The sequence below is a fragment of the Vipera berus genome (genome assembly GCF_964194415.1).
Source record: "Vipera berus genome assembly, chromosome: 2".
Classification (NCBI taxonomy): Eukaryota; Metazoa; Chordata; class Lepidosauria; order Squamata; family Viperidae; genus Vipera; species Vipera berus.
Genome location: NC_138203.1, coordinates 277,055,337 through 277,075,568, shown reverse-complemented (window position 1 = coordinate 277,075,568; position 20,232 = coordinate 277,055,337). Strand labels below are relative to the sequence as shown.

Genomic DNA, 20,232 nt, shown 5'->3' with positions numbered 1-20,232 from the left:
CGTTGGCATTTACCGCCGGCCAGGCTCGCCAAAATGTTTCCGGGAACATCCCCAACTTGTTGAAAATGTGGTGTCAAAGAAGGCACATATTTCTACCAATGGTGGACCTGTCGAGAGGCTATGAATTTCTGGAAGAATATTCAGAAATGGCTAAGTGAGATGTTGGGATACCATATACAATTGTGTCCTGAGGTATTTTTATTGGGGATAAGACCACAAAATATAAACAGAACTGCATGGTACTTGTTGTTACATATAACCACTGCTGCAAGATTGGCGTGGGCCCAATATTGGAAGATGGATGTTAGCCCACCCGACCAAATAGTAATTCAGAGAATATTGAACTGTGCAGAATCAGATCAGCTTACTATGATGTTAAGGGGACAAGGGGACACAGATTACTATTTGTCTTGGAGTTAGTGGTACAATTGGATGTCAAAAAGAGCTGTTAATTGAACTTTATTACTTGTTATATGCAATAATTTTTCCTTTCTTTGTGGTTGCTTTCTTATATGTAACGGGACAACCTTATTTCCTCCTCGCAATGTGATGTAAACTGCTATTGACTTAATGTTTGCTTCATACACAAATAAATAAAATTGAAAAAAAAGCTTCTTGGATGAGAAGCAAAATGTCTTCAAAGAAAAACAATAAAGTCCAGTTACCTTGCGAAAAAGCGTCTTTGGGATAACTTTTCTTGTTTTGTTTAATCTTTTTACAATTTGACATTCCATTCTCAGGCTGCTGGTTGAATATTGGGTTTCAGAGGAATTTTTCTCTTGCTATTAGATGGGAAAAGAGAAACCTCAAACATAAATTTTACATCTCTTGAGACCGAATCTTAGCATCTGTGCCAGTTGTATAGCGACATCGTACATGGTCTCCAATCCTGTAACTTGGGTTTGAATCCTGCCTGGCGCATGCCTTTTTTCAACTTTTACCCTTCTGGGATGTGCAGGCAGTGTCACCCGTCTGAATTCTCATCCCAGTTTTTGTTTTTAGCAGGGGGGGGGGGAAAGGAGCCACACTACAGAAACCAAACACAAGCTTCGGTGGCCTGAATCTCTGGACTGAGGGAGGCTGATGCCAAGCCCTGTGCCAAGTCTCTGGGGCGCAAGGGGTTAGCGCATCTGGCTGTTAACCAGAAGGATGGTGGTTCGAACCCACCCAGGGACGGCCTCCTTGATGAGATGATTCCGAGGTGAAGGTGGTGGACTGTTATTGCATTGGGTTCTTCATCTGAGGGCTTCGATTCCCATACTGTCAAGGATTTTTCTCAGTAGGATTTAAATATCTGAATGAGTTTTACCCTCTGGAATGAAAAATGGGGGCGAACGGCCATCACCTTTCTTGAGGATTTTATTGGCCACAGAGCAGCACTGGAATTGTGTTTTTCTTAGAGACGATTAATCCAAGCAGGAGCAGCCCGCATTGGGAGCTATCCAGGGTTCTGAATCCTGTCTTCTGGCACATGCAATTTTTGATTGCAGTGCTTTTATTATGTAATCCATTGTTATTTTTGTTGAGGCTCCATGCTAGATCTCGGTACTAATGACACTAATTCTCTCCCATAGTGATCTCTAGTTGTCCTGTCAAGAGTGGTTTAATTCCTTTTACAGATTAATTTGGATTTGAAAAAAATAATAATCAGGATGCTGCCAGGGGGCAAATCTTTGCATCCACTTTGCATTATGGCCAGATGTGTTAACTCTCCATAGAATCTTTTCCTTCTTCTGCTCTTTCTCTGGGCATCACCTGCTGGTCTTCTTTGAAGCAAGCACTTTGCTGCATTTTGTCCCAAGATGGGATCTGACACATGGAGCTGTACACCCTACTTGGAATTCTCTGGGTCAATTAATTTCCCATCAACTTCTCCAGTGGGTGTCCCAGGAAGTGGATGTGTTTGTGAAGGTTGATGCCACAGTGTCAGTCATCTTCTGGACGTCACACTGACTGACTGACTGATTTATTTATAAAAATTATTGGCTGCCCACCTTATCACAGGGTAACTCTTGGAGGCTTACCATCATAAAAGTAATTATAGATACATATTGGGAAGGTGGGATAGAGATGGGATCGATCAGTCACCTCCACTGTGATGCTCCCCCATTGGGGCCTCAAGCTAACCGGCAGAGCCAGATCTTTAGGCCCTTAACAAAAGGTCAGGAGGGTTGGGGTGCATGTCAAATGGGGGTGGGGGTGGGCAAGATGATTCAGAGGGCAGGAACAACAACAGAGGAGGGTCTTCTCCTGGACCTCACCAACCAGAATAGTCAGGCTGATGGGTCCTGCATCATGCCTCTCCTGGCAGCTTGTGTGGGATGGGTTTTGACTTCCCCTCAAAACCGCAAATGTAATCAATCATCAAAAAATGATTGCTATCTGGGATCCACTATATACCGTGTCAAATTTCCAACTGTTGGAAGGTTTCAAAAATCTGTGTAAGAAAGGTGTCCCTTCAGGGATTTTTTTTCCATTTACAGACTTACATGACTTGTATGCACATTCTAAATACAGACTTTCTCACAATGCAGTTTTGGGAGAAAACGTAGCAGAAGCAACATTTTGAAAGATGGCTAACCCAACCCTCTAACTTAGCACCTTCCCAATGGTTTAGCTGTTCAGGAGGATGTAGGTGTGAGGATGTAAATGTGAGGATGTGGCTTTTTTAAAGGAAAACACCAGGGACCAGTCCTGGGCTATCTTGCTTATCCAGGTCACCTTTGTGATAGCTCAGGATGGCCCCCTTCCACTGTGGGTGGCCACTATTTTAGATCATTTATATATCCTAGCAGAGTTTCATCTTATTGGGTTAAATAACACATTATATTTTGCCCCTCCCCACCAAATGTTGCAGTGGCAACAATTGGTCAAAGAAAATCTCTCAAAAGCCAGAACTGAACCAACAATCTGAAAGTGTCTGAAATTGTGTTTCCCCCGTTCTTCACTCTACCAACTGAGCTCTGGAAGGGCACCAAGCATAAGGAACAACATCTCATTAACTCTTACAATTCTGTAATCACCAGCCTGAGGCGGCCGGCAAGCGATAGGGCCATGCTGATTTATAGTTGCCCATGCCCAGGGGTAGGCAACCTTGGCTCTTCTCTGACTTGTGGACTTCAACTCCCAGAATTCTTGAGCCAGCCATGGTGAGGGGAAAGGCAGAGTTTCCAAGCTGAGCCATGGTGGTTCAGGAATTCTGGGAGTTGAAGTCCACGAGTCTGAAAAGAGCCAAGGTTGCTTACCCCTGCCCATGCCTATTGTTATAGCGTGGGCGACCGCATGGAGACAATGAGGAGACAGCATAATACGTAATGCCTTTATTGATTACATGCTGGAACTGGCTTGCCCCCACCCCTGGTGCCCCTTATATATTACTGATGCCCCCTGCAGTCAGCCAACCCGGTTGCTCCGTGTTCCCGCCGGCCAGGTGACACCCAACCCGGTGTCCTATATTTTCCGCCGGACAGGTTGACCAATCAGGCCCCTGACCGATGCCACCTGGTGTTATGGTGGCATACACAACACCTATCATTTTTGTGGTCTAGTGGTTATCATATTTGCCTCACAAGCAAAAGGCTCAAAACCAGGCAGAAACGCATCTTTCTCTCAGCATCAGAGCCACTCCTCGCTCAAAGAAAGGGCAGGAAAAGGCTTCACCCCTAAGACTAGCAAGAGCCCCATTCCATTTTCTATTTTATTGGAGAGGAAATGAATAAGGAGAGGCTGGTCATCCCAAGCAAGTGGAGAATAAAGCCTGACTTGAGTTTCAGCTCCCAGAATTCTGAACATGAGGGAAGAGGGAGGGTTTCCCCTCCATGGCCTCCCTGAATCACCTTAAACACGGGAAGAGGAGGAGATCTCCTGAGGTGCATGCTGAGCAACTAAGGGTTTTGCAAAATTTCTGAGGCTGCTCGAGGAAAATGACTTTTGAGCATCAAACGAAGTTTTCCTCAGCGTTCACAAATCACACATAGTTCCCAGAAATTAACAAGAGAAAAGTCTAAACCTGCAATCATATTCAGAAAGGCAAGACGTTAGACAGACCCAATCCCACGCCCATCATCCCTGGCCCCCTTCGGCGCCCTTGCAGGATCCCCTGGCATAGCGCAGAGAGTCCACCAGGGGTCTCCCTCGGCAGCGGTTGGAAGGGATGGGCAGTCGCCTTCCGGAGGGAACTGAGCATGCGCCTGGCTCTTCCGCCATCAGAAGGCAGATTCGTACTTGCCGGAAAGGCTGGAAGCGCCTCTGCTTTTTCTGCCGTGTCCGATTCTGCTCCCCTTCGCTGCGGCCCTTAGGCTGAGCCAGCGGGCCAAGAGGCCGTGGGGAATCCCCGCACGGGGGGCGATCCAGACGTGACTCAGAGTGAGTGGAGGGGGAGGAGGGGGCTTTCCTCTGATGCTGGAGGCGGGCGTGGAGTATGCAAAGCTTCATTGAGTTCCTCTTGTTGGGTTGTACACAAGGCTACAGTTCCACGTGTAAAGAGTTGAGTGCGAGGGTTGTAAGGACTGGAACTCGGTTTCCTCGTTTCCCTCCTTGCCTCACTATCCGTTGGTGGCTCTGCCGTCGGTGGTGTATTGGATGGTGGTTTGTTAATTCTGGCTTCTGGAGTTCACCCAGGACAGGGGAAGGGAACCTCGGCTCTTTTAGGACTCAAGGACTTCAACTCCCAGAATTCCTGAGCCAGCTATGAGCCATAAAAGAGCCGAGGTTGCCTTCCCCTGACCCAGGGGTTTGGGCCACGAGGTTAATGGGGTTCTGCTGCCTTAGGTTTTACTAGAAATTCAAATGTTGATTAACCTCCTTGCTAAATCGATTTAGATAGGCACTCACGTGAATTTTCTTCTGCCTGGAGACATTTATAATTTGGATTGTGCAAAGGGTAGTTCTTTCTAGGCAGCAATAGAAATTATTTGATATAAATAATCTGTTAACAGAAACAGAAACCCAAAACATATTTTAAATGTATTTATGTGGTATTTTGATTCCTTGATAGAAGTTGAGCAAGAAGAGAAGTGTGCTAAGAACTTTCCCCAAACATAAATGAGTCTGTCTAGTAAGATTCCCCTCCCACCCACATCTTCCCAGACATTGGTGGCTTCATAAGAATTTCTTTTGTTGATTTGTTTATTTATGGAGAAGGATGCTCAGTATTGTGGAAAATAACTGGAAGCAGTGAGGAACTTTAAAAATAAAAATATATATGCTTTTAGTATTATCATGTAATCCTATTTTATATTTTATAATAATCATTTTATAATCAATTGCTTGAGTAGATGCTTTGAGAATATGGGGGAAAATACAAGCCTCAGATGGAGGGAGGGGGAGAACAGGAGTTATCATGGGGCCCAGTGTGAGTCACCATCTAGGAATTGTTTTTAAGTACCTTCTGGTGCCTGGTACCCCTCTCCCCCCCCCCCCCCCCCCCCGCAGGTGTAGAACATGGGAGACATCTCTTCCCTAGAAACAGGATAGTAGGGGAGGGATCTTATTAGTATAATGTAAGCAAACAGGGGCAGAGATAATGTATTCTGTTTAGGCGCTTCTGATAGGTTGTAACCTCAAAAGCCTAAGCCAATGGGGCCATGGGGGAGGGAATGGGGTGTCGCGATAGGATGTATAATATGGGATTTTGGAATTTGGGGTGTGGTTCAGTGTTTGGCTACATTGTTTGCCTTCCTGAATCCACCAGCATTGCAAGTTACTTTTTAGACTTTGTTGTGAAGTCTAATAAACTTCTTTTCTATTTGTAACACAAACAGAGTGAATTTCAATTTGTGACTATTTTTGTGTCTAACAGTATTCAAATTTGTCACCTTGTTGCAACCCCCTGTGTTTTGCTTTTCAGATACGTAAGCTGGTTCCGCTGGAGACTGAAGTATCTTGTGAGGGAAGAAGCCTGAATGGCATTTGGAGATTTGGACAGACCCCTTGTGATTAGGAAGACCTGGGGAGATCAGGCCATTTTGGTGATGGATTACATGGAGGGACAAAGCCCAGCAGATTCAGGAGTTGGAAAAGGCCCTCCAGCTGCTCTGCCTTGGAGCTCTGGGAAGAATGGGGCAATTCCTGGGCAGAAGAGCCAAGAAGAAGAAGCCAACAGTTCAGAGGTCCAATGCTGTCACTTCAGAAAAGTGCAGTTCCAGGAGGGGAGGGGTCCCCGAGATGTTTGCAGTCAGCTTCACCGCCTTTGCTGTCAGTGGCTGCAGCCAGAACGACACACAAAGGCCCAGATGCTGGACCTGGTGCTCCTGGAGCAGTTCCTGGCTGTCCTTCCCCCAGAGATGGAGAAATGGGTGCGGGAGTGTGGAGTGGAAACCAGTTCCCAGGCAGTGGCCCTGGCCGAAGGCTTCTTGCTGAGTCAGAAAGAAGAAAAAATTCAAGAAGAGTTGCAGGTGTGAGAATGTAATTATGTCAGTTCCAAGGAGAATCTCTCTGAATTTGTCAATGTGTCTCTGGTAGAATTTTCTGGGATTATGATCTCCTAAGACCCATTGTTCTATTCTTCTTCCAGAGGATACATTTGGGGCAATTCTTCCTCTCTCACTTTTCAGCTTAATCTATGGACATTGGGGTCTGCTAGGTTGCGTGTTCAATCCTGATAATTCATTTGTGTCTCTGTACTCTTCCCTTCTTTCTCGTGTCACGTCTTGTCCAGAAGTGGAAAGATTCATCCAAATCCTCCCAGGAGCTGTTATTCAGGGAGAGCTTCCAGAAAGGTGAAAGTCAAGACACCACACTAGGTAACCGAAGTTCTTTTCATGTGATGTGAGATTTGGACATCCAGGTGATTGTTTTGTTCATCTTGAATGAAATCCCTGCTTCCGCTGTTTTCTATCTCACAGATAATAGAAAGATGTCCTTAGTGTTTTTAGAACCACCTTCTCTTTGTGGTGGAGCTGAAAGAGTGGCTGAACCTCTGCCTCAGGTAGGAGGAGAAATATCGGAAAGGTCCATGAACCTTGGATGGGTTTCATTTTATTCTGTATAATATTCACTGTGTAATATTGCTGTTTCTAATGTATAATGTTGCTCTTCCTAAGCAAGACAAATTGTAGATCATATCATTGAAAATTCACACTTGGCTTAACTTAACTGTCCCTTCTGATAAATTTTTTCTGCCCTCCTGCTTCTTTGCTATCTCCCAGGGTCATTCTCACATACCATTACAAGCTCTCCCAACACTCCCACGAACGTGTGGAGTGGGAGGGAAGAGTTTGTTCCCTCGGTTGATGAAGCAGTCTATGGACAAAAAGCAGATGGATTTCCCCTGTATTTTCTTCTGCCCACTCTAGGAAGAATTGAAGCCAGTGAGAAGCAGTGGGTTTAATACCCAACTACCAAGTGACCAAAAAACCTGTTTTAGTTGGCTACACTGAAAGGCATTCCAAATACTTCCAACTTGATCCAATGTGCTTCAGTTGTGCCGTCAGCCAAAAGCTGTGAGATCTCATTCTGAATTCTGCAGAAAGATGCCTGTTTTGTTCATAGGATCTCTCTGCTTAATTGGTGAAAGAAAACTGTCACATTATTCTTGGGATTATCTGCTAATTGGGAAACTTGTTTCCTTGTCCAGGATGTTGTGTCTTTGGAGGACGTGGCCGTGTATTTCTCCGAAGAGGAGTGGTCTCAGCTGGATCCTGACCAAAAAGCACTCCATGGGGAAGTCATGCTGGAGAATTCCAGGAATCTGGTTTCTCTGGGTAAGAACCCCCATCTGTGCTCAGAAATGTAGAGAAGGAATGTCTGGGGGGCTTAGATGTTATTTGTGATAGGAAAATATCACTTTTTATATATATACCGCCTTTGTTACTTTTTGCTCAGGGTAGTAGACACACCCAGTACTTCTCCTCCTCCTTCCTATTTTTCCCCAAACAATAATGCTGTGTCATGGGTTGAGCCGAGAGAGACTGGCCCAAAGTTACCCAGCCAGCATTTGCGCTTAAGGCAGAACTAGAACTCCCAGTCACCCAGTTTCTAGACTGGTGCCTTAACCATTGGACCAAACTGACTGAGATGTGCCCACTTGTCTTCTGAGTTTGGCATCATTCCAAGTTGAGGGTGGGGGAGCTTTTGCCATCCAGATATTTTATTGACTTTCAAAGATTCTGTCTGAAAGAGAAGTGGAGATGAGGTTTTTCACTGAAGTTGGGGAGCTGGTGGGTATATTGCTGTCCCAGCATTATAACAGTGTCAATAGCACTTGGGGGAGTTTGTGGCCTCTTGGAATTGTCCCAGGTCATTGAACACACGGTTGGTCAAAGTTTAGGACAAGGTTTTGCTTACTTTCATTCGGAGGTCATCCAGTTTTGATATATGAGAATTGGGGGGATCCCACTTAGGAATACGTCTTTGGTAACAGCATGGCTTAGAATCTTCATGTCTGCCAGCAGAACTGCCTAAATATATTTTCCTAAATTAAAAAAAATTGGTCATTCCCCTAGTCTTGCTACAGTTTTCATTTTTCTTTTTCAAGGCTTTAATGGGCAAGAGAATAAGAATTGCAAGGAGGAATGCCAAGCGATCCATCTGAGAGAGAGAAAAGAGAACTTTACAGATCAAGTGCAACCAAAGAGTAATGAAACAAAGCCATCACAAATTAAATGCATGGAGTCTGGAAAGAGCTTTAATAAATCTGCTAATCTTATTTCCCTTAAAAAGACACGTTCAAAAGAGAAACGATATGCCTGCAAGGAATGTGGAAAGATCTTCCGTGATAATTACTGTCTTAGAACTCATGAAAGGAATCACACAAGAGAACGGCCTTATAAATGCATGGAGTGTGGAAAGACCTTTACTTGTAGTGGTATTCTTAATAACCACAAGAGGATCCACACAGGAGAGAAGCCATACCAATGCATGGAGTGTGGAAAGACCTTTCATAGTAGCAGTAATCTTAATGCCCACAACATGATCCACACAGGAGAGAAGCCATATCAATGTGTGGAATGTGGAAAGAGCTTTACTTGTAGAAGTACTCTTAATAACCACAAGAGAATCCACACAGGAGATAAGCCATATCAATGCATGGAGTGTGGAAAGACCTTTCATTGTAGCAGTAATCTTAGTTCCCACAAGAGGATCCACACAGGAGAGAAGCCATATCAATGTGTGGAATGTGGAAAGGGCTTTACTTGTAGAAGTACTCTTAATAACCACAAGAGAATCCACACAGGAGATAAGCCATATCAATGCATGGAGTGTGGAAAGACCTTTCATTGTAGCAGTAATCTTAGTTCCCACAAGAGGATCCACACAGGAGAGAAGCCATATCAATGCATGGAGTGTGGAAAGACCTTTCATTTTAGCAGTAATCTTAGTTCCCACAAGAGGATCCACACAGGAGAGAAGTGTGGAAAGACCTTTCATAGTAGCAGTAATCTTAATGCCCACAACATGATCCACACAGGAGAGAAGCCATATCAATGTGTGGAATGTGGAAAGAGCTTTACTTGTAGAAGTACTCTTAATAACCACAAGAGAATCCACACAGGAGAGAAGCCATATCAATGTGTGGAATGTGGAAAGAGCTTTACTTGTAGAAGTACTCTTAATAACCACAAGAGAATCCACACAGGAGATAAGCCATATCAATGCATGGAGTGTGGAAAGACCTTTCATTGTAGCAGTAATCTTAGTTCCCACAAGAGGATCCACACAGGAGAGAAGCCATATCAATGTGTGGAATGTGGAAAGGGCTTTAGGTGGAATTGTGATCTCACCTCTCATAAAAAGATCCACACACGCAAGAAGCCATATCAGTGCATGGAGTGTGGAAAGGCCTTTACTTCTAGCAGTCATCTTAGTTCCCACAAGAGGATCCACACAGGAGAGAAGCTATATCAATGCATGGAGTGTGGAAAGGCCTTTACTTCTAGCAGTAATCTTAGTTCCCACAAGAGGATCCACACAGGAGAGAAGCCATATCAATGCATGGAGTGTGGAAAGACCTTTCATTTTAGCAGTAATCTTAGTTCCCACAAGAGGATCCACATAGGAGAGATGCCATATAAATGTGTGGAATGTGGAAAGGGCTTTAGGTGGAATTGTGATCTCACCTCTCATAAAAAGATCCACACACGCGAGAAGCCATATCAGTGCATGGAGTGTGGAAAGGCCTTTACTTGTAGCAGTCATCTTAATTCCCACAAGGGCATCCACACAGGAGAGAAGCTGTAGAGATGGAGGTCAAGGATATGAAACGACCATGCGCAGAAAATTGCCTGCCTCAGTATCTAGTTATCCACATGACTATGAGGTCATTCCAATTAGCCTTGCCAAGGACTGCAAAGAACCAGCTAGATAAAAGAGACTCTGCCCTGGCTTGGATGTTTCGGATGTTCTCTAAGATTGACTGGGGTGTACACCAATAAACAACGCTTTTGCTGTGCGTTATTTCCTGCTTGTTAAACTGTATAAATACAATAAACTCTGCGTAGGCAGACAGACATATTTGGGACACCCTGCGTTGACTGGTCTCTGAATCCCACATTTGGTGAGGCCCCTCCTCAAGAAGCCTGCTCTGGACCCGGCCTTGTTGAATAACTACTGTCCTGTCTCCAACCTTTGCTTTGTAGCGAAGGTTGTCGAGAGTGTTGTGGTGTATCAACTCCCTCAATTCCTGGATGAAGCGGACTATCTGGACCTGTACCAGTCCGGTTTCAGACCCGGCTACAGCACGGAAACGGCATTGGTCACACTGGTGGATGAACTCTGGCGGGCCCGGGACGGGCTGTTCCTCTGTTCTGGTCCTACTTGACCTCTCAGTGGCTTTTGATACCATCAACCATGGTATCCTGCTGCGACAGCTCGAGGAGTGGGAGTGGGAGGCACTGTTTTACGGCGGTTCTCCTCCTACCTCTTGGGCCGCTCGCAGTTTGTATTGGCAGGGGGACAGAGATCTACGCCGAGGCCCCTCACTTGTGGGGTGCCTCAGGGGTTGGTTCTCTCCCCCCTCCTGTTCAACATCTATATGAAGCCGCTGGGTGAGATCATCCGTGGCTGTGGGGTGAGGTATCACCAATATGCGGATGATACCCAGTTGTTCATCTCCACCCCTAGCCAACCCAGTGATTCCCTTGACGTGATGTCCCGGTGCCTGGAGGCGGTGCGGGTCTGGATGGTAAGAAACAGGCTCAGGCTGAACCCCTCCAAGACCGACTGGCTGTGGATACTGGCATCTCATATGGTTCAACAAGTTCCATCTCTTTTGATGGGGGGGGAGGTTCTGCCCCCCTCAGAAAGGGCCCGCAACTTGGGTGTCCTCCTGGATTCACGGCTTAATTTGGAAGATTATCTAATGGCCGTGACCAGGGGGGGCCTTTGCACAGGTTCGCCTAGTGCGCCAGTTGCACCCCTTTTTGGACCGAGATGCCCTATGCAGGGTTACTCATGCCCTCGTCACTTCTCGCCTGGATTACTGCAATGCTGTTTACATGGGGCTGCCCTTGAAGTGCACCCAGAGGCTTCAACTGGTGCAAAATGCGGCCGCACGGGTGCTTATGGGAGTATCTCGATACTCACATGTTACACCACTCCTGCGCAAGCTGCATTGGCTTCCGGTTACCCTCCAGGTGCGATTCAAGGTGCTGATAATCACCTTTAAAGCCCTACATGGCTCAGGCCCGGGGTACCTGCGAGACCACGTGCTGCCATTATCAACCTCTTATCGCCCGGTTCTCTCCCACAGAGTCAGCCTCCTCAGGGTGCCGTCGGCCAGGCAATGCCGCCTGGTGAACCCCAGGGGGAGAGCCTTCTCTGTGGCGCACCAATCCTCTGGAATGAACTGCCTCCGGAGCTGCGGACGGCCCCTGACCTTCGGTCCTTCCGCCGTGACCTGAAGACTTGGTTATTCCAACAAGCAGGTCTGGACTGAATATGTTTTTTAAATTTGGCTTTTACTGAGTTAAATTGTCATGTATCTATTATATTTACTGTTTAATTCTTTTTAAAAATTTTGTATTTCATGTTTCTTACATTTTTGTTGTGAGCCGCCGTGAGTCCTTAGGGAGAAGGGCGGCATATAAATTTAATAAATCTAATCCTAAATACAGACTTTCTCACAATGCAGTTTTGGGAGAAAACTTAGGACCTTCCCAATGGTTTAGCTGTTCAGGAGGATGTAAATGTGAGGATGTGGCTTTTTCAAAGGAAAACATCAGGGACCAGTCCTGCGCTATCTTGCTTATCCAGCTCACCTTTGTGATAGCTCAAGATGGCCCCATTCCACTGTGGGTGGCCACTATTTTAGATCATTTATATATCCTAGCAGACTTTCATCTTATTGGGTTACATAACACATTATATTTTGCCCCTCTCCCCCAAACGTTGTAGTGGGGATATTTGGTCAAAGAAAACCTCTTAACAGCCAGGACTGAACCAACAGTCTGAGAGTGTTTGAAATTGTGCTTCCCCCATCCTTCACTCTACCAGCTGAGCTCTGGAAGGGCACCAAGAATAAGGAACAACATCTCATTAACACGATGCTGTCATCACCAGACTGAGGTGCCCAGCAAGCTAAGGCCATGCTGATTTATAGTTGCCCATGCCCAGGGGTGGGCAACCTTGGCTCTTTTATGACTCGTGGGCTTCAACTCCCAGAATTCCTGAGCCAGCCATGCTGAGGGGAAAGGCATTCCACAAGTCATAAAAGAGCCAAGGTTGTTTACCCTTAAAATGCCTATCGTTTTTGTGGTCTAGTGATTTTCACATTTGCCTCAAAGGCAAAAGGCTCGAAACCAGGCAGAAACGCATCTTTTTCTCAGCATCAGAGCCACTCCTCGCTCAAAGAAAGGGCAGGAAAAGGCTTCATCCCTAAGAGAAGCAAGAAACCCATTCCAATTTCTATTTTATTGGAGAGGGAATGAATGAGGAGAAGCTGGTCATCCCAAGCGAGTGGAGAATAAAGCCTCACTCGAGTTTCAGCTCCCAGAATTCTGAACATGAGGGAAAAGGAGGGTTTCCCATTCATGGCCTGCCTGAATACCCTTAAACATGGGAGGAGGAGGGGATCTCCTGAGGTGCATGCAGAGCAACTAAGGATTTTGCTAATTACTGAGGCTGCTCTTGAGGAAAGTGACTTTTGAGCTTCAACAAAGATTTCCTCAGTGTTCACAAATCACACGCAGTTCCCAGAAATTAAGAAGACGAAGCTCTAAAACTGCAATCTGTATAGATGACACCATGATATTTAGAAAGGCAAGACTTAGAGAGACCCAATCCCACGCCCATCATCCCCGGCCCCCTTCGGCGCCCTTGCAGGATCCCCTGGCATAGCGCAGAGCGTCCACCAGGGGTCTCCCTCGGCAGCGGTTGGAAGGGATGGGCAGTCGCCTTCCGGAGGGAACTGAGCATGCGCCTGGCTCTTCCGCCATCAGAAGGCAGATTTTTTAGGTGCCGGAAAGGCTGGGAGCGCCTCTGCTTTTTCTGCCGTGTCCGATTCTGCTCCCCTTCGCTGCGGCCCTTAGGCTGAGCCAGCGGGCCAAGAGGCCGTGAGGAATCCCCGCACGGGGGGCGATCCAGACGTGACTCAGAGTGAGTGGAGGGGGAGGAGGGGGCTTTCCTCTGATGCTGGAGGCGTGCGTGGAGTATGCAAAGCTTCATTGAGTTCCTCTTGTTGGGTTGTACGCAAGGCTACAGTTCCACGTGTCAAGAGTTGAGTGCGAGGTGTGTAAGGACTGGAACTCGGTTTCCTCGTTTCCCTCCTTGCCTCACTATCCGTTGGTGGCTCTGCCGGCGGCGGTGCATTGGATGGTGGTTTGTTAATTCTGGCTTCTGGAGTTCACCCAGGACAGGGGAAGGGAACCTCGGCTCTTTTAGGACTCATGGACTTCAACTCCCAGAATTCCTGAGCCAGCTATGAGCCATAAAAGAGCCGAGGTTGCCTTCCCCTGACCCAGGAGTTTGGGCCACGAGGTTAATGGGGTTCTGCTGCCTTAGGTTTTACTAGAAATTCAAATGTTGATTAACCTCCTTGCTAAATCGATTTAGATAGGCACTCACGTGAATTTTCTTCTGCCTGGAGACGTTTATAATTTGGATTGTGCAAAGGGTAGTTCTTTCTAGGCAGCAATAGAAACGATTTGATATAAATAATCTGTTTCCAGAAACAGAAACCCAAAACATATTTTAAATGTATTTATTTGGTATTTTAATTCCTTGATAGAAGTTGAGCAAGAAGAGAAGTGTGCTAAGAACTTTCCCCAAACATAAATGAGTCTGTCTAGTAAGATTCCCCTCCCACCCACCCACCCCGTCTTCCCACACATTGGTGGCTTCATAAGAATTTCTTTTGTTGATTTATTTATGGAGAAAGATGCTCAGTATTGTGGAAAATAACTGGAAGCAGTGAGGAAATTTAAAAATAAAAATATATATGCTTTTAGTATTATCATGTAATCCTATTTTATATTTTATAATAATCATTTTATAATCAATTGCTTGAGTAGATGCTTTGAGAATATGGGGGAAAATACAAGCCTCAGATGGAGGGAGGGGGAGAACAGGAGTTATCATGGGGCCCAGTGTGAGTCACCATCTAGGAATTGTTTTTAAGTACCTTCTGGTGCCTGGTACCACCCCTCCCCCCCCAGGTGTAGAACATGGGAGACATCTCTTCCCTAGAAACAGGATAGTAGGGGAGGGATCTTATTAGTATAATGTAAGCAAACAGGGGCAGAGATAATGTATTCTGTTTAGGCGCTTCTGATAGATTGTAACCTCAAAAGCCTAAGCCAATGGGGCCATGGGGGAGGGAATGGGGTGTCCCGATAGGATGTATAATATGGGATTTTGGAATTTGGGGTGTGGTTCAGTGTTTGGCTACATTGTTTGCCTTCCTGAATCCACCACACTTTGCAAACTGTTACTTTTTAGACTTTGTTGTGAAGTCTAATAAACTTCTTTTCTATTTGTAACACAAACAGAGTGAATTTCAATTTGTGACTATTTTTGTGTCTAACAGTATTCAAATTTGTCACCTTGTTGCAAACCCCTGTGTTTTGCTTTTCAGATAGGTAAGCTGGTTCCGCTGGAGACTGAAGTATCTTGTGAGGGAAGAGGCCTGAATGGCATTAGGAGATTTGGACAGACCCCTTGTGATTAGAAAGAGCTGGGGAGATCAGGCCATTTTGGTGATGGATTACATGGAGGGACAAAGCCCAGCAGATTCAGGAGTTGGAAAAGGCCCTGCAGCTGCTCTGCCTTGGAGCTGTGGGAAGAATGGGGCAATTCCTGGGCAGAAGAGCCAAGAAGAAGAAGCCAACAGTTCAGAGGTCCAATGCTGTCACTTCAGAAAAGTGCAGTTCCAGGAGGGGAGGGGTCCCCGAGATGTTTGCAGTCAGCTTCACCGCCTTTGCTGTCAGTGGCTGCAGCCAGAACGACACACAAAGGCCCAGATGCTGGACCTGGTGCTCCTGGAGCAGTTCCTGGCTGTCCTTCCCCCAGAGATGGAGAAATGGGTGCGGGAGTGTGGAGCGGAAACCAGTTCCCAGGCAGTGGCCCTGGCCGAAGGCTTCTTGCTGAGTCAGAAGGAAGAAAAAATTCAAGAAGAGTTGCAGGTGTGAGAATGTAATTATGTCAGTACCAAGGAGAATCTCTCTGAATTTGTCAATGTGTCTCTGGTAGAATTTTCTGGGATTATGAACTCCTAAGACCCATTGTTCTATTCTTCTTCCAGAGGATGCATTTGGGGCAATTCTTCCTCTCTCACTTTTGAGCTTAATCTATGGACATTGGGGTCTGCTAGGTTGCGTGTTCAATCCTGATAATTCATTTCTGTCTCTGTACTCTTCCCTTCTTTCTCGTGTCACGTCTTGTCCAGAAATCCTTGCAAGCTATCACTGAGTATCCCCAGGGGTGGAAAGATTCATCCAAATCCTCCCAGGAGCTGTTATTCAGGAAGAGCTTCCAGAAAGGTGAAAGTCAAGACACCACACTAGGTAACCAAAGTTCTTTTCATGTGATATGAGATTTGGACATCCAGGTGATTGTTTTGTTCATCTTGAATGAAATCCCTGCTTCCACTGTTTTCTATCTCACAGATAATAGAAAGATGTCCTTAGTGTTTTTAGAACCACCTTCTCTTTGTGGTGGAGCTGAAAGAGTGGCTGAACCTCTGCCTCAGGTAGGAAGAGAAATATCGGAAAGGTCCATGAACCTTGGATGGGTTTAATTTTATTCTGTATAATATTCAATGTGTAATATTGCTGTTTCTAATGTATAATGTTGCTCTTCCTAAGCAAGACAAATTTTAGATCATATCATTGAAAATTCACACTTGGCTTAACTTAACTGTCCCTTCTGATAAATTTTCTCTGCCCTCCTGCTTCTTTGCTATCTCCCAGGGTCATTCTCACATACCATTACAAGCTCTCCCAACACTCCCACGAAGGTGTGGAGTGGGAGGGAAGAGTTTGTCCCCTCGGTTGATGAAGCAGTCTATGGACAAAAAGCAGATGGATTTCCCCTGTATTTTCTTCTGCCCACTCTAGGAAGAATTGAAGCCAGTGAGAAGTAGTGGGTTTAATACCCAACTACCAAGTGACCAAAAAAACTGTTTTAGTTGGCTACACTGAAAGGCATTCCAAATACTTCCAACTTGATCCAATGTGCTTCAGTTGTGCCATCAGCCAAAAGCTGTGAGATCTCATTCTGAATTCTGCAGAAAGATGCCTGTTTTGTTCATAGGATCTCTCTGCTTAATTGGTGAAAGAAAACTGTCACATTATTCTTGGGATTATCTGCTAATTGGGAAACTTGTTTCCTTGTCCAGGATGTTGTGTCTTTGGAGGACGTGGCCGTGTATTTCTCCGAAGAGGAGTGGTCTCAGCTGGATCCTGACCAAAAAGCACTCCATGGGGAAGTCATGCTGGAGAATTCCAGGAATCTGGTTTCTCCGGGTAAGAACCCCCACCTGTGCTCAGAAATGTAGAGAAGGAATGTCTGGGGGGCTTAGATGTTATTTGTGATAGGAAAATATCACTTTTTATATATATACCGCCTTTGTTACTTTTTGCTCAGGGTAGTAGACACACCCAGTACTCCTCCTCCTCCTTCCTATTTTCCCCCAAACAATAATGCTGTGTCATGGGTTGAGCCGAGAGACTGGCCCAAAGTTACCCAGCCAGCATTTGCGCTTAAGGCAGAACTAGAACTCCCAGTCACCCAGTTTCTAGACTGGTGCCTTAACCATTGGACCAAACTGACTGAGATGTGCCCACTTGTGTTCTGAGTTTAGCATCATTCCAAGTTGAGGGTGGGGGAGCTTTTGCCATCCAGAAATTTTATTGACTTTCAAAGATTCTGTCTGAAAGAGAAGTGGAGATGAGGTTTTTCACTGAAGTTGGGGAGCTGGTGGGTATATTGCTGTCCCAGCATTATAACAGTGTCCAGTAGCACTTGGGGGAGTTTGTGGCCCCTTGGAATTGTCCCAGGTCATTGAACACACGGTTGGTCAAAGTTTAGGACAAGGTTTTGCTTACTTTCATTCTGAGGTCATCCAGTTTTGATATATGAGAATTGGGGGGATCCCACTTAGGAATACGTGTTTGGTAACAGCATGGCTTAGAATCTTCATGTCTGCCAGCAGAACTGCCTAAATATATTTTCCTAAATTAAAAAAAAAATTGGTCATTCCCCTAGTCTTGCTACAGTTTTCATTTTTCTTTTTCAAGGCTTTAATGGGCAAGAGAATAAGAATTGCAAGGAGGAATGCCAAGCGATCCATCTGAGAGAGAGAAAAGACAGCTTTACAGATCAAGTACAACCAAAGAGTAATGAAACAAAGCCATCACAAATTAAATGCATGGAGTCTGGAAAGAGCTTTAATAAATCTGCTAATCTTATTTCCCTTAAAAAGACACGTTCAAGACAGAAACGATATGCCTGCAAGGAATGTGGAAAGATCTTCCGTGATAATTACTGTCTTAGAACTCATGAAAGGAATCACACAGGAGAACGGCCTTATAAATGCATGGAGTGTGGAAAGACCTTTCGTTATGACAGTAATTTTACTTTCCACATGAGGCACCACACAGGAGAGAAGCCATATCAGTGCATGGAGTGTGGAAAGACCTTTCATCGTAGCAGTAATCTTAGTTCCCACAAGAGGATCCACACAGGAGAGAAGCCATATCAATGTGTGGAATGTGGAAAGAGCTTTACTTGTAGAAGTACTCTTAATAACCACAAGAGAATCCACACTGGAGAGAAGCCATATCAATGCATGGAGTGTGGAAAGGCCTTTACTTCTAGCAGTAATCTTAGTTCCCACAAGAGGATCCACACAGGAGAGAAGCCATATCAGTGCAAGGAGTGTGGAAAGACCTTTCATTGTAGCAGTAATCTTAATACCCACAACATGATCCACACAGGAGAGAAGCCATATCAATGTGTGGAATGTGGAAAGGCCTTTACTTGTAGCAGTCGTCTTAGTTCCCACAAGAGGATCCACACAGGAGAGAAGCCATATCAATGCATGGAGTGTGGAAAGACCTTTCGTCGTAGCAGTAATCTTAGTTCCCACAAGAGGATCCACATAGGAGAGATGCCATATAAATGTGTGGAATGTGGAAAGGGCTTTAGGTGGAATTGTGATCTCACCTCTCATAAAAAGATCCACACCTGCGAGAAGCCATATCAGTGCATGGAGTGTCGAAAGGCGTTTACTTGTAGCAGTCATCTTAATTCCCACAAGGGCATCCACACAGGAGAGAAGCTGTAGAGATGGAGGTCAAGGATATGAAACGACCATGCGCAGAAAATTGCCTGCCTCAGTATCTTGTTATCCACATGACTATGAGGTCATTCCAATTAGCCTTGCCAAGGACTGCAAAGAACCAGCTAGATAAAAGAGACTCTGCCCTGGCTTGGATGTTTCGGATGTTCTCTAAGATTGACTGGGGTGTACACCAATAAACAACGCTTTTGCTGTGCGTTATTTCCTGTTTGTTAAACTGTATAAATACAATAAACTCTGCGTAGGCAGACAGACATATTTGGGACACCCTGCGTTGACTGGTCTCTGAATCCCACATTTGGCGCCCTGAACAGGGACCATAAATCTTTAAAAACAAACAAAAAGAGATTTGGAATAGGACCTCCCTCCAGGGGAGCAACTTTCAACATATTTACCTTCGTCTGGAATAGACCCCAAAGGTACCTTCCTCCTACGGGACCCCTCAGAGGTAAGTATGGGTTGCAATCTATCTCAGCAGCAACAGCATGTAGAGGAACTAACTTTCCTGCTACAAAAGTCAGGGCTTAAAGCACCTGTGGCAGAGATAAAGAAGCTCGTAGGAGAGATAGGGAAACATTGTCCTTGGTATCCGGAGCACGGGACACTCCGTTTACAGGACTGGCTAAAGATAGGGCATATTTTACATTTTGCACCCCGGGCTCCAGTTCAGATATTACATCTATGGTTTCAATGCCGTCAAGCAGTGGAAAAATTTGGCTCTGATGCTTTGGCAGGACAACAATTGACCACAAAACCTCCACCTAATTATGATCAAATAATTTTTTTTCCTCCGAAGTTACCTTTAATTGAACTTTCAGCTCCTCATGTAGAGGTTAATTCTTCTGCTTCTTCACAGCCATTGTATACCCCCATAAGGCAAATTTTAGAGGAACAATTAGCAAAAGTTGGGGGGGGATGTAGAAGAAATTGCTGACGGGTCTGGTCCCTTTGTTCCAGTTGATGTTCAGATGGGTTTTTTTTATAATATTTTATTAGTTTTCCAATATTTACAATAATATCTTTAAGAAGCAGCGTGGTATCCGAGTTAACAATATTTCCATTTCAAACAAATACATATTATTACAGATCTCCACATTATTATAATGTGGCTCCAGGCAGTTGTCAATGCTTCTTTGATGGAGGGTGTCTTCCCCTCTGCCTTAAAAGAGGCGGTGGTGAGGCCCCTCCTCAAGACGCCTGCTCTGGACCCGGCCTTGTTGAATAACTACTGTCCTGTCTCCAACCTTTGCTTTGTAGCGAAGGTTGTCGAGAGTGTTGTGGTGTATCAACTCCCTCAATTCCTGGATGAAGCGGACTATCTGGACCTGTACCAGTCCGGTTTCAGACCCGGCTACAGCACGGAAACGGCATTGGTCACACTGGTGGATGAACTCTGGCGGGCCCGGGACGGGCTGTTCCTCTGTTCTGGTCCTACTTGACCTCTCAGTGGCTTTTGATACCATCAACCATGGTATCCTGCTGCGACAGCTCGAGGA

The 20,232-nt window shown here is 45.4% G+C and overlaps 2 protein-coding genes across 6 annotated transcripts; both read left to right on the top strand.

Moving 5' to 3' along the window:
• Window positions 1-5,905: 5,905 nt before the first annotated feature.
• Window positions 5,906-11,856, top strand: LOC308662484 (zinc finger protein 202-like). 3 transcript variants are annotated; one of them, XM_081318347.1, is made up of 5 exons: window positions 5,906-6,395; window positions 6,659-6,743; window positions 6,846-6,928; window positions 7,577-7,703; window positions 11,690-11,856. In XM_081318347.1, the coding sequence occupies exons 1-5, from the start codon at window positions 5,973-5,975 to the stop codon at window positions 11,734-11,736; spliced, it is 765 nt and encodes a 254-aa protein (XP_081174473.1). In that variant the 5' UTR covers window positions 5,906-5,972; the 3' UTR covers window positions 11,737-11,856. The 3 variants fall into 3 exon arrangements, with proteins under 3 accessions (XP_081174473.1, XP_081174471.1, XP_081174472.1); XM_081318345.1 differs by lacking the exon at window positions 11,690-11,856 and adding an exon at window positions 8,477-10,181; XM_081318346.1 differs by lacking the exons at window positions 5,906-6,395; window positions 6,659-6,743; window positions 6,846-6,928; window positions 11,690-11,856 and adding exons at window positions 7,175-7,442; window positions 8,477-10,181.
• LOC308662485 (uncharacterized protein) lies at window positions 11,733-19,001 on the top strand. 3 transcript variants are annotated; one of them, XM_081318348.1, is made up of 6 exons: window positions 11,733-11,864; window positions 15,011-15,557; window positions 15,821-15,938; window positions 16,041-16,123; window positions 16,772-16,898; window positions 17,673-19,001. In XM_081318348.1, the coding sequence occupies exons 2-6, from the start codon at window positions 15,066-15,068 to the stop codon at window positions 18,719-18,721; spliced, it is 1,869 nt and encodes a 622-aa protein (XP_081174474.1). In that variant the 5' UTR covers window positions 11,733-11,864; window positions 15,011-15,065; the 3' UTR covers window positions 18,722-19,001. The 3 variants fall into 3 exon arrangements, with proteins under 3 accessions (XP_081174474.1, XP_081174475.1, XP_081174476.1); XM_081318349.1 differs by lacking the exon at window positions 11,733-11,864 and adding an exon at window positions 13,392-13,533; XM_081318350.1 differs by lacking the exon at window positions 11,733-11,864 and having other exon boundaries at window positions 14,456-15,557.
• The last annotated feature ends 1,231 nt before the right edge of the window (window positions 19,002-20,232 follow it).

Bases quoted from the DNA above. Each gene is read 5' to 3' on its own strand.
- LOC308662484 (XM_081318345.1), top strand. From the start codon at position 5,973: ATGGATTACATGGAGGGACAAAGCCCAGCAGATTCAGGAGTTGGAAAA. The intron at 6,744-6,845 runs GTAACCGAAGTT...TCTATCTCACAG, and splicing joins AAGTCAAGACACCACACTAG to ATAATAGAAAGATGTCCTTA. The intron at 7,704-8,476 runs GTAAGAACCCCC...TTCTTTTTCAAG, and splicing joins CAGGAATCTGGTTTCTCTGG to GCTTTAATGGGCAAGAGAAT.
- LOC308662485 (XM_081318348.1), top strand. From the start codon at position 15,066: ATGGCATTAGGAGATTTGGACAGACCCCTTGTGATTAGAAAGAGCTGG. The intron at 15,558-15,820 runs GTGTGAGAATGT...CGTCTTGTCCAG, and splicing joins AAATTCAAGAAGAGTTGCAG to AAATCCTTGCAAGCTATCAC. The intron at 16,899-17,672 runs GTAAGAACCCCC...TTCTTTTTCAAG, and splicing joins CAGGAATCTGGTTTCTCCGG to GCTTTAATGGGCAAGAGAAT.